Source organism: Trichechus manatus, unplaced genomic scaffold (genome assembly GCF_000243295.1).
Source record: "Trichechus manatus latirostris isolate Lorelei unplaced genomic scaffold, TriManLat1.0 scaffold00014, whole genome shotgun sequence".
Lineage (NCBI taxonomy): Eukaryota > Metazoa > Chordata > Mammalia > Sirenia > Trichechidae > Trichechus > Trichechus manatus.
The window spans coordinates 26,150,517-26,163,729 of NW_004443950.1; the positions used below are offsets into that span (position 1 = coordinate 26,150,517).

Here is a 13,213-nt window from a genome sequence, read left to right on the forward strand (position 1 = left end):
GCTGACCGTGAGAGCTAATCTACCCTGTGTGTTGGAGCTCCAGGACCCTGGTGAGCACATGACCACTGCCCTCGGGAATGGACATTGGCAGGCTGGCCTGTGAGAGCTAACCTGGCCTCCAGACTTCCAGCTAAGATGGACCCGGGGAAGAGGAGGGGAAACCCCATTAGTTCAGAGCTCAAGTGAGTTGGAAACGTGCAGATAATTCCATCAGCCAGCCCTGGCCTGAACTGTCCTTATAGCAAGAGGTGGGGCTGCAGAGCAGGGAGAAAAACGTTTGCTCAGTAAACCAACAGCGCAAACCAGAGAATGGACGGACAGGAACAATGGCCAGATAAACACAGGAGTTACAAAAATGCACACCAGTCCAAGGGATCTGCTTTAAGAGCTGACATCCAGGTCAGGCTTCGTCTTCATAAAACACTTTCAGAAATGATTTTATTTGGTTGTCACAGTGAAGGCTTGGGGCTGGAGATGGAGGCCAGGTGTCCTTCCTCAGGGTCACCAAGGAGGCGATGGGAGACTGAGGGGACAGCCCAGCTCTCCCGGCTCCCATCCACTCCCACCCAGATGCCGAGGAGACCCGAGCCCAGACCTGCATCACCAGTGTGTCCCTACACCCGCATTTCCCACTGCCCACGGCACCATCCGCAGACTTGACCTGAAACCTGAACCATCCAAACCCAAACTCGTCCGCTTTGTTACTCACGCTGCTTCTCCTCCTGTATGACCTCTCTCCACATCACTGGCCACCTTGGCATGGTCCTTGTTTCCTCCATCCACCCAACTCACAGAATCCCACCAGTAATGAAACCCAATGATCCTGCATCGATTGGAAATGGCTCGGAATCTACCCCTCTTTCCTCTTACCACTGATGCTGCCTACATCTGGTCCACATCAGCGCTCAAAGATTCTACATCTCAAGATATGCCTATCCCGTAGCCACGACTGATCTCTCTGTAGCTCCGTCCATCCTCCACACTGTGGCCATCTTTAATCCAGGGATCTGAGTACCCCTGGATTAAAACAAACAAGCCTATTACAGGTAGAGGTGGGCCCAGGATTTGTGGGCTGAATCTTCTACAATTTAAGGGGCTGCTTTAAGACCCTGGGTGTCCAGCACAGACTGGGCACACCTAGGAGCATCATAAATATTTCATTCGTTTCTACAGACCCTCTAAGTTCCTATAATATTGCATCCATTTCTACTTTACGAGACACTTAGAGTCACAGAGTCTCATTTCATCCTCACAGTAACCCGTCTGAAACAAGTGAGGCTTATATATGTGTGTGTGTGTGTGTGTGTGTGTGTGTGTGTGTGTGTGTGTGTGTGTGTGTGTGTACACACATACATTTCTGCAGCATGTATTTGAATGACTACCTTCTTAGACACGAGGAAAAGGGCTTGCAGTCTGTCTGCCCACTTCAAGGTCCTCAGCTGGATTTGCAGCAGAGCCGGGGCTCTGGTGGAAGCTTCTGATTTCCACCCCTTGGCCCTCACGGGATACCCACTGCGCTGCCTGCTGAGAACTCCAGCTCGACCTCGGGCCAGGGAGGAGCCGAGTCTCCTAGGAGGCTGGGATCACTGCCGCCCTCCTGCCTTCCCTGGGGTGGACTTGAAAGTGGGCACAGCCCCAGCAGGAGCCCCCAGTGCAAAGAAAGCAGCCTGAGGCTTTCTCTGACCACGCCAGTGGGTGGGAGGGGGTGCTTTTTCCAAGCTCAGAGCGACCAAGGGTTGGTCTTCTGTCTCTTCAGCAGCAGGAATGGCAGCGCCCCTCGATTGAGAACATGTCACTATACCCGCCTGCTGCCTTCCTGGCCTCCAAAGACAGCTACCTGGCAGGGCCGCGCAAAGGCTAAAGGGCCAGCGTATACGCAAAGCACTTAGCCTAGCCCCTGGCATCTCCTGAGCACTAAACAAGCAGTGTGCTCCGCAGCTCCAGATCTCGTGTGCCCGGGCACTGGGTGTGGTGACCGAAGAGGCTCTGTGTCGACTGGAAATGTACGTGTTTGTGCGTTTTTCCCTTTTTAAACAGTGCGTCGACCTACCATAAGAGAACGACGAAGCCCACAGCAAGGCCGGCCAGGACTAAGAGGACCGCGGGGAACACGACAGCCAGTATCGCCAGGATAAACACCACCATGAAAAACTGCTGCAGAAAGTTCTCGGCATGAAACGGCAGCCTCACATCCAGCTCGTCCATATCCTTGGAAAAGCGGTTCATTAGCCTGCCAGTGGGAGTCGTGTCAAAGAAGCTCATCGGGCTCTTTAAGATCTGTGGGTAAAAGCCTAGAGTCAGAGGCCGAGATGCTGCTCTGCTGGGCCTGGAGCCGCAGAGCGCGAGGCCCTCGCTTTTCTTGGGGAGACAGCAACATGCGCCAGGCAATCTTGGGGAAGTGAAGGTGCTCCCCGTTCTTGTGGGCACCCGGAAGAAAGGAACTTGAGAGAAGTCCCGCCTCTGTTAGGAGCTCTAGAGAGCTCCCAGGCCAGCTTCTGCTCCAAACCCTGGAGCAGCTTGGGGTGGGGAGGCAGGTGCCTTTGTAGGAGGGAGGATTATGACCCCACAGGGGTAAGAAGCCAAGTTCCACTGGATCTCTGCCCCCAGAGCGAGATCTCAGCCAGGGGCTGCAGCCCACCTCAGCAGTAGAAGTAGGCGGGGCCAGGAGCAGCTCTTGAGGCCCTCAATGCACTCAGGGCTCTTTGGAGCAGGAGATGCCCTCTTGGCCTAAAGATCCCTGCTCCAGAGTTGCTTCCTCGGGGAGCCTTCCTGACCGCCCCCACAGTTTGCCTTCACAGTTGGGAATTAGACAGTTGGGAGACTCTTTCCAGACTAGATGGTAAGCTCCGTGAGGCTGTGTCTGTCCCCAGAGCCCAGCACCGTGCCTGGCACGGGGTGCTTGTTAGCTGCCGTTGAGCTGGGCCCTGACTCACGGGGGCCCCAGGCACAATGGAATGAAACATTGCCTGGTCCTGCACCAGCCCCACCATCGGTCGGGGAGCGGACTGTTGCGATCCGTGGGGTTCTCACTGGCTGATTTTCACAAGTAGGTCAGCAGGCCTTTCCTCCTAGTTTGTCTTAGTCTGGACGCTCCACTGACCCTTGTTCAGCGTCACAGCAACACACAAGCCTGCAGAGACAGGCAGGCGGTGGCTGTGCATGATGTGCATTGCCGGAAATCTAGCCCAGGTCTCCCACATGGAAGGTGAGAACTCTACCACGGACCCACTGCTCCCCATTCTGGCACGCAGCAGATGCTCCATAAACCCTGTTGCGTGAACAGTCGGATGCTCGTGCAGCCCCCCGGAAGCAGCACCTTGTCAAACACTTGGTCATGTAAGGAGGAGGAGGCCTTCAGTGTGGTCTTGGTGAAGGTGAAGCCTTTGGTGATGCCAAACACCAGCACGGAGACCATGCTCCCTGCGTATACCCACTGGTGCAGATGCTCCCCCGTGTCCGCCAGCACCGCGCCGATCTCACATACGGTCTCGTTGGCCTGGGGCCCACAGGTCATCTTTGGAGGAAAACGAGAGAAGCACAAAGTGTTGGTAAACAGTCAGGAGAACAGGAACTTTCAAGAGAGTCTAATTGCTAAAGGTGGGCCACGTGTGTGAAATCAAGTCAACTCCCACTGAGGGCCTTTGAGATTTGCAGGGTCCTCCTCCTGGGTGGCTCTGACTCCACGGGGGCACCTGATTTACAGAGCTCAGCGCGTCAGTGGGAAAGTAAAGCCAGCAAACCAGGCAAGTGCGGGCAGCCGTCCTGGAGCTGGCTGTGCCTCCCGAGGCCAGAGGGGACTCTGAGTCACAGAAGCAAGCGCAAAACCTGGAGTCCACAAGGCCTGCTCAGTAAGCCGGAAGCCTTCCAGATAGAAAAGGGAATCAGGGACCCACCACCGACAGCTTAGCTGCCTGGCAGAAGCCGCCAGGCCTTCGGGGGACTCAGGGGCCTCTCTGTACAATGGACCAGCTCCCCAGGCCCCCCGTCTCTTTACTCAGGGGGCACTGGTACCCTGCCCTGCAGCTCTTGGTAGGGGGATGCCTAGTGAACACAAGGGGTCCTTAGACGCCCCAAGGACACCAGGGCTCCATCCCACCCCAGTGATAACACACAGCTTTTCCAGCAGACTATGCTACCATAGCATTTCTGCTCCCGAGAAACTGACAGCTGGGTTTTTCTCTGGGCTGTGTGCTAAAAGTCAAGGCCGCCTTGGGGAACAAACAAGCCGCTTTCTTCCAAATGCAATTTTGCTGATTACGGTCACAGTGGAAATGTAAACCAGAGGGGGCTGATGGCCGAACACCCGTGTAAGCCAGAGCGGCCCTGGGGAGCTCGTTCACGAAAGGCCCTGCTTGCACAGGAGACTTAGCTCTGCCTTAGGCTGTGGCTACCCGTGGCTGGGGTGGGACAAGCACGTGGGTCTGCCACCATCGCTGCATGTTCAATCAGCCACCGGCAATTGGCAAGCCCCCAGCCTTGGACGAGGCTCCACCTTGACCCTGACCTTGGGCCCTCCTGGAGCAGGAGGGGCTGGGAGAACACATATGTTCGAGGGACAGCTCTCTTCCTGGAGACAGCAGGCCACCCGCTGGCTTACTCCCGTTGGTAATGGCCTCAGGAAGCTGTGCCAAGCTCAGAGAAAACCGTAGCGGCCTCTTCTGTACAAGTCCTCCCAATGTGGCCCCCTCACTTTGGTTGTCATAGCAACAATACTACCAAAATATAATCTTGGAGGACGGGCAGGTGGCCCCACAGCATCCCCAGGGGCTCCAGAAAAGCTTTGAAACCCCTGGCCCAAAGCTGGGCGCCTCTGGCAAGCTCAGGTGAGAACAGACTCACCAGTTCCTCCCAGTGGGGACCTGGCCCCGGCTCGAGCCCCGGGGAGCTGTGGCCCTCGGCACATCAGGGCCTGATCTCGCCTTGTGTGGCCTGTCCCTATAGAGGGACACTTGGGAGCTGAGCCCTGGGCACGGTTCATGACAAAATACCAATTTCTCCTCAGAGACAGGAAGACAAATGGCAGGCCCCTCCCACCCCCTCTGGGAAGGCGCCTCACGCTACCGGACGCAACCCACCCCATCGCGCAGGCTGTGGGGCATTTCACAAAACAGTCTTTTTAGTCAACACTTTCAAAGTGGCAGGTAAAAATCTGGATGTCCTGTTTGTCTTGAAAAGCAAAGGGGGGTTCGGGAGTCTCCACTGTATGGTGTAAGCAGCTGACCTTCACTTCGTGGGAAGAGGCCGTGGGTGGGATGCTCATTGTTCACGGTGCACTGCCGGGCACATTCATACCCCCCACCAGCAAGCTTTTCCAATGCCAAAGGGAACTCACCCGCGAGCCCTCGTCTAGCCAGACACCCAGCCACCAGTTGCTGAAGGCAGAGCTGCCGATCATCAGGAGGAACAGGGTCACGGCCAGGAGAGAGAGGAGGTACCCTGCAAGAGGGGGGAGAAGCCCAGGGGGTCACAGTGGCGCTGGGCCTGACCCTGAGGGGATATTCAAAGCCGGCAGGAAAAGGACCCCACCCCTGGGAGCCACCTTCTAGGACAATGCCACAGTCTGGCTTTGGAGCCCTGGCACTCAAGCGGACATCTGTTCCATTTGATTGGAAAACTGGTCCAAATTTTCAACACCTTGGAAAAACCGCCAATTTGCACTTTAACGGAAGCGACTCAGGATTCTCTAAAAACAAATAAGAGCCCCATGTTGTTAGGGAGGGACGGAATGTAGCTACAAGGTCCGTTTTGTACGTCAGGAGGGGAATTTGTATGGAGGTGGGCAATGAGCAGACTGGGCTGCACCCCGCGGTCAGAGGACTCTGGGCTGTAGAAGAACTGTAGCTGATCCACGCTGCTGCTCACTCAGCTTCTACAAAATAGGGTCTGGCAGCTTTAATGGACATAAAGAATGATTCCATTTAAGAGGCTGTATTATCAGACTTTAGATTTTAAGGAGAGGAAAAAAAAGCGTTGATAAATGACCTTAGCATAAAGAGAGTAATTGTTAAAGGAATCACAAAACGTGAACCCAACAGTTTAAGAAAGGATTTTTCCAATGCAAATTAAATTATATCCAACCTCCAGAAGCCTTGATGTATGTGTGATACGTTTTCCAGGTCACTGATCCCTCCCGGGGGGATTCGGTCTGGATGAGTTGATGCACAGGAGCTATGGAGACAAAGAGAAGCCTAGTAGCGTCCACCACTGGGGTGAGGAGCCCCCGAGGCAGGCACATGCTATCAGCGTGCCGCACACCTCCCCCAAGAGCAGTTACGACCCTGCCTTGTCATTGCCCCGTGTGTTCAAATGCCTAACACGCTTTTGCTCCTTTTAGTCTATTTGAGCCTCATTCCAGCCCTGTGATGTAGGTGGCCTTCTCAGCAATATTTATGATAAAGCCCCTACTATGTGCTAAGGAGTCCTGGTGGCGCAGTGGTGAAGCGCTCGGCTGCTAACCGAAAGCTTGTTAGTTGGAACCCACCGGCTCCTCCGCAGGAGAAAGATGCGGCAGTCTGCTTCTGTGAAGATATACAGCTTTGGAAACCCTCTGGGGAAGTTCTACTCTGTCCTATAGGGTCACTGGGTGTTGGAATCGCCTGGAAGACAGTGGGTTTTGGGTCTGTGCTAGGCTCTGGGGGTGCGGGAGCTGTTAGTTTGGTTCCCCCAGAAGCAAATCTGCTTCTAAGAAGAGGGAATGAATACAAGCAGTTTGAGGGAGTCCCTGCGCTTTATAGGGTTCTCAAAGGCTGATTTTTCAGAAGTAGAAGGCCAAGCTTTTCTTCCAAGGGGCTCTGGGTGGACTTGAACCTCCAATCTTTCTGTTAGCAGCTGAGTGCATTAACAGCACCACCCAGGGATGCTTAGCATCTATCACAGGGGTCAACAAGAAAGAGGTTGTTCCTGTCTCCTAAGAGCTCACACTGCGCAGAAGGAACCCGAGGTGTCCTGGTCACCTGCTGCGTGGAGTCCCTCCGTGTGTCTTCCGCAAAACAAGGAAGCCAACTGCCTTCCAGTCGATTCCGACTCAGGGTGACCCCATGTGTGTCCCAGTAGAACTGTGCTCCATAGGATGGCAGTGATCTTTTGGAAGTAGATAGCCAGGCCCTTCTTTCAAGGTGCCTCTGGGTGGACTCAAACCACCAACCTTTCGCTCAGTAGCTGAGCTCTTAACCATTTGCACCACCAGGGACTCCATGGCTCTCTCGAGTCTGCTCCATCTCGCATAGTGAAGGGGAAACGGCTGTTGGGTTCTCAGCACAGAACACAGAGAGGCACAGGGAGGCCGGCTAAAGCAGCCCCCAGCAGCCGGTACTGAACACGCTTGTCTTGCCTCTCCTACAGAGAAGCGTGAAAACACCAACCCCAAGGCAGACTCAGAAACTATACTTGGCTTCTATAAACAGAAACGGAGGGAGACAAGGGGCACCCCACGCCTGGACTCTGCCCGACAGGGACAGCTTTTCCAGACATCAAAGGGCTTCACTGAACAGCACCATCATTGTGCTCGGCCTGGGAACCTTTGGAAAATTTCAGCCTGACTTTCGCCCATTGTATCCCCTCTGGGGCTGCAGAACGAGGGAGCCGCCCCGGCGTGAGCTTCAGAGCCTAATGAAGGACATCCTGGGGCGCAAAGGGGGCTGGTCGAGTCCCCTGCCACCCGCCAGCCCTGCCAGGGTGCTGTGGTGCTCGTAACACCTTTGCTGCATTGGGAGAATGCTCTGGGGCCAGGCAGGCGGCAGTGCTGCTGTCAATGGTTCACAATCCCTCCAGCTTTCAGAGCTTTTAACGGTCCAGTTGTTCCTCCTTAGGGCTGGGCCAAAGTGGCCGGGACTTCACTCTGCTCTCCAGGGAATGGGGGTGGTGAGAATTAGAGGCGCAGCATTTACTCTCTCCACAGGACCCCAGATCACAGAGCTCTCTGGGAGAGAGCTTGCTTTAGCCACGGAGGCCTTCAGAGCAATGAGAGTATTTTGTCATTTCAAACGGGTGTTCCCTTGTCACAAGCACCATTAATAGTGCCATATTTTATCAATCGGAAGATTCACAATTTTTTTTACATTTTATCAGCTCTAAAATCAGGATGGGCCTTCCGTTGGATAGCATGTCATGTGGCTTAATCGGCCGCGATTTCTCTCTCAGTGGTACATAAAATAATGGCGATCTGAAAATGGATGGCATCTTGAGTTTGACGAGAGGCACTGGGCTGTCTACTTTTTCTCTGCACACGTTGAGGGAGGGGGCTGTCACTTGGGAAGCCCCTCGCCATGGGCACTGTGAGGACGGGGCCTGTGGGTTTTGCTCTCAGCACTGGGCGTGGAGCAGGCGCTCAGCAGTGTGGAGGGGATGAAGGGCTGGGAGGTAGAGCGTCCAAGATGACCGAGCATTGTGGGGTGTTCAGCAGCGTCCCCTGGCCAGCCTGGCTCTCACTGGGCTCATCTCCCACATCCCTCCTCCCTCTCGCCATCACCCCAGCCCCTCCCCCCTCTCTTCTCACCACAACCTCCCTGCCAAATGCCTGCATATTCTTGAAGGACCCGTCCAAAGGTCCCCTCCTCTGTGAAGCCCTTCCTGACTCAATGCTTCCACCCTCACTCTCCATTTCCCTTATCACAGCGTCCCGGGATTATCCATTTGCCTGTGACCCCTATAAGAATTCTTACAGTCAGTCCCATGGACTAAGGACGGGGCATCTCTTTATCTGTCTCTCCCAGCCTAGCTCACTGCCCTGTACATGGTAGGTGCTTGGTCTTTGTTGAAAGAATGAATACCCCTCCGTTGCTGCACTGTCCTTTCTCAATGCTCCCCACAAAGTGTGGGAAACATCTGTTGTCCTCACTTTCACTTCTAATTAGCCCCTGCGCGTTGCTTTGGTCTCTCACAATAACAATGACAACAACGAGAAACTGTGTGCCAGGCACTGTGCTTACCACTTCATGCAGTTTCTCATTGAATCATTGCAAGGTTGATACTATTATTTCCCCATTTTATGGATTAGCAGACTAAGGCTCAGAGTGACCACAGACTGGCCCGAGGTCACAGATTAGTAAGCGGTGGAGCCAGGATTTGAATTCATTCAGCCAGACCCCCAGGCTCCCACTCCAGCAGACTATACTGTGCTGGTTCTCCAAAATGGCAACTGCTCTGCCTACACTTTGGAGCCCTAGTGGCCCAGTGGTTAAGAGTTCAGCTGCTAACCAAAAGGTCTGCAGTTCAAATCCACCAGCTGCTCCTTGGAAATCCAATGGGGCAGTTTTACTCTGTCCTATAGGGTTGCTATGAGTCGGAATCGACACGACGGCAATGGGTTTGGCTTGGTGCCTTTATCATCCCAAACAGTAGACATTCAACAAATACTTAAGACCATGTGACTGAGAAAATGAATGGCAAATACCTTTGACATCTACAAACTCTGAGTCTGTTTCCGATCCTTTCCCTTCATCTTTCTCGTCTCTTGGGGCCATAACTAGGGTAAGAAACAAAGATAGATCTGTGCCTGTTCAGGAGCCGTGGGCAGTGAGGGGCGTGACCCTAACTGATTGTACCGGCATCCTCGTCTCTCTCGGCAGCGCTGTCTAACAGGGTGTCCGCCAGGGCCGCGTTGTAAATGTCCTCAGGATCCTGGAGACAAAGGAAATCCCTTCTGACAGCTAAAGGGCAGAGCTTCTCCCGGCCCTAAATTCCGCAAGAAGACGCCTACCCTCTCCCGCCTTGGTACCCCACCCTCTTCCACCCGGGTCCTCCACCGGGTCCCGACTGGGTATCCCCCCTCCTCCCTGGCACCCCGCCCTCTCCCGCCAGGGCACCCGCAGACTGACCTTGAACTGCAGGCCCCTGAGGCTGTGGATCAGTTTCGCGTAGCGCCCTCTCTCCCGCATCAGCTTCGTGTGGGTTCCCCTCTCACAGATCTCCCCATCTTCTAACAAAATGACCTCATCACAAGACTCCAGGAACTGCAGGGAGAGAGAACAGGTCTACGGCGGGCTGCTGCCTTCCTAAGAGGGAGGGGAGCACCAAGCCAAACTCCCGTCCAGTGGGTCCTGGGCTCACCTAGTGATCAGTTTCTTGACTGAGACACTATAGACCCCAACTCATGGCAACCCCCCGCGCCCCCCCCGTGTGTCAGAGCAGAGCTGTGCTCCATGAGGTTTTCAATGGATAATTGTTTGGAAGCAGATCACCAGACCTTCCTTGTGACACACCTCAGGGTGGACTCAAAACTCCAGCCTTTCCACATTAACCACTCGCTCCACCCAGGGACTCCCTACTGCCGCCAAAACACCAAACCCATTCCCAGCAAATCAGTTCTGATTCTTGGCAACTCCCCGCGTCGGAGTAGAACTGTGCTCCACAGGGTTTTCAGTGGCTGTGACCTTCCATAAGTGATCGCTAGACCTTTCTTCTGAGGTGCCTCTGGGTGGATTTGAACCGCCAATCTTTCCATTGGTAGCTGAGCACCACCCAAACCGCAAAAACCAAACTCATTGCCGTCAAGTCGATTCTGACTCACGGTGATCCTACAGGACAGAATAGAACTGCCCCTAAGGGTTTCCAAGGCTGTGATCTTCATGAAAGCAGACTGCCACGTCTTTCTCCTGCGGAGTGGCTGGTGGGTTTGAACTGCTGACCTTTCGGTTAGCAGCTGAGCGCTTAACAACTGCGCCATCAGAGCTCCCCTTATTGGCATGAGGGGTCGGATAACTCTTTGTTGTATAGGACTGTCCTGTGTATTGTAGGATTTTAACAGCTTCCCTGGCCTTCCGCAAGGGATGTTTTCAGACACTGCTGAAAGTCCTGGGGTTGCGGGTCGTGTAAAATTGCCCCTGTTCGAGAAATGCCGACCTAGTACCCCCGGCTCTCCTGGTGCAAAAGGCCCTCTGGCTGTCAGGATGAACCACACGAAGGACTTCACTACCGTCTCTCAAATGCAGCTGCCCTCCTAAGAGATCTCATCATGGAGACGTGGAAAATAAATGGGCAAAATCCCCGCAGCCTCGACCCATCATCTGGCAGAGAGGCGAAATACCTTCTCAGCGAGAGCCTCCCTCTGCTCCAACAATTCCGCACGTGCCCTCATCATCCCCATGTGGCCCAGGAGAAGCTGACCACGCGTGGTCCCCCAGCCTGGGGAGCTCACCCTGGCTTCATATGAGCGATAGAAACATAGCCACGTTTAATGATGGCACCCCACGTTTCGCCCACGGCAATTCTCTATCTCTAATTTGATTTCCCTTCACTCCCGTATCACTCCTGAGATCAAAAAGTTCTGCCAGGAGGAGTTTCCTTTCATTTTAGAATAAGATAGATCCCTTCCCATAGGATCCACCCAGCTAAGGGCGGGAGCCCCCTCCTAGAGGCTGGCTGAGATGCTGTGAGATGTAATGTGGTTTTGGCCAAAAGAAGCTTTTGGTGCGGGCCAGAGGTCCTCCCCTGTACCGTGGGGCTGCCCAAGGTCAGTCAGCCTTGGATGCTCTTGATTTTAGAAGTCTGAGAGAGTACCTCTGCGTGCCCACTGCCCACCTGGCACACCGAGTATATGCAGGGTGACCAATGATAAGAACAAATGATAGCAGCTTGGAGAAGCTGCTCGCCTGGATAGCTCCGGCCTTCACGCTTCCCTTAAACCAGCTCTGTCTGACCCCTTCTCCAGACATCCCAAACAGAACAGCCTGATTTTTGATGTTGAGAGACTTCTCCCTGAAAATAACCTCACGATATTTTCTAGTTGTTCAAAGCCCAGTGCCATCTCTTATATCTCTCCGTCTCCCACAACCCAGGAAAGAAAGCAGGCAGCTTTATCATCAGCCTATTTTCCAGGTGGGAAAACCGAGGCACCGTAGAGCCTGGTGTAGCCCCACGCTCTCTCTTGCGTGCACCATGCACACACTCCAGCCCCCAAGGCTCCTGGCAGAGCGCCCTGGCTGTGGAGCCCCAAGCCCCCTGGCTCACTCCAGCAAGGCCTGGGGGGATCTGAGCAGCTTCTTCTGTAAACTCTCCGGGACCCTGAGCCAGGGGCCATCCCAGCAGCCAGCCTGCCGGCCTCACTTCATTTGCTTGCTCAGGTAGCAGAAGAGCAACCGCCGGCCCAAGTGCTCAGAGGCACTCGGGTGCCCTGCCAGCCCCGAGAGTCAAAGCAGCAGAGAATGTTCTGGAAGATCCCCCTGTGCTCCTTCTGGGCTGCTGAGCCCCCTCTTCCCCTGCAATGGACAACCGAATGAGACAACGGCGCCACCTGGTGGCTGCCTGTGTTTTCCAACGCGCAAAAAAGTGAGCTAAAATGACCTCGGTGAAAGGCAGAATTCTTCTTTAATTTTTTTAAAGTGAAGGAGGCCTGATCATCAACACACCCATTGTACCGATGAGGAGACTGAGGGCTGAAGAAAAAACAGTTCTTGCCTGAGATCATGCTGCTGCTTAGGGGGTCTTACAGATTGGGCCAGAACGGGTCTCCTGACCCCTAACTGGCTGTGTGAGTCCGGCCTCCATGAGGACGGCACCCAGAGGCGCCTTGGAAGAAAAGTGTGGGGTCTGCTTCCAAAAGGTCACAGCCTTGAAACCCTGTGGAGCACAGCTCTAGCTAATCTGCAATACATGGGGTCGCCATGAGTTGGAATCGACTCCACGGCGGCTGGTTTGGATTTTTGGTTTATGAAGCCTCCTGAAGATACAGCTCGGATCCACATTTGTCAGGTGTCAGGCAGCCCCTCCAGATCCCCAGGCACCTCAGGAGGACAGCCCTCTAGACTGCAGGTGGTCTCCAGGGTTGGAAATACAGGCTGCAGAGCTGTGCACCCTGGCTGGGTGAGCGTTCATCCCCAGTCGCCTCGAGACTCAAGGAAATCCAGCCTTCTCTTGCAGCCTGGCCCCTGGCCCACAGAGGAGCTGGGAGCCCTGGTCTGCACAAGCCCAGCCTGATCTTCCTGGAGGTGACCGGGCCCATTCAGAGGAAACCCGGGCGGTCTCTGCATGTGACAGTCAGGTGCTTGAAGCCTGTTCTGGGGCCAGAACTCCAGCCCTTAGCACAGGTCGGCTCAGGCTCGGGGCAGGGCCACAGCGACGGGAAGACCTGTTTTTCCTGAGTCTTTAGGAATCTTTCCCCCTGTTCAGACTGACCCCTCCCGGCCACTGGCCAGAGGACCCTATAAATACTGGGTGCAGCATTGCATAGCCATGGTAACTGCCTTTACCCCCAGCTGCAGCCTGACTCACCCTTGCA

At 54.6% G+C, this 13,213-nt stretch overlaps 1 protein-coding gene across 1 annotated transcript in view; it reads right to left on the minus strand.

The window, feature by feature from the left end:
* Positions 1-13,213, minus strand: part of ABCC12 (ATP binding cassette subfamily C member 12) — a 60,721-nt gene that overhangs the window by 21,603 nt on the left and 25,905 nt on the right. The window contains exons 9-15 of the mRNA XM_023726787.1: positions 9,816-9,950; positions 9,543-9,618; positions 9,392-9,463; positions 6,079-6,168; positions 5,333-5,436; positions 3,317-3,514; positions 2,051-2,277 (exon numbers count right to left, since the gene is read on the minus strand). Of these exons, the coding sequence (XP_023582555.1) occupies positions 2,051-2,277; positions 3,317-3,514; positions 5,333-5,436; positions 6,079-6,168; positions 9,392-9,463; positions 9,543-9,618; positions 9,816-9,950 (902 nt within the window). The remainder of the gene's footprint in view (positions 1-2,050; positions 2,278-3,316; positions 3,515-5,332; positions 5,437-6,078; positions 6,169-9,391; positions 9,464-9,542; positions 9,619-9,815; positions 9,951-13,213) is intronic.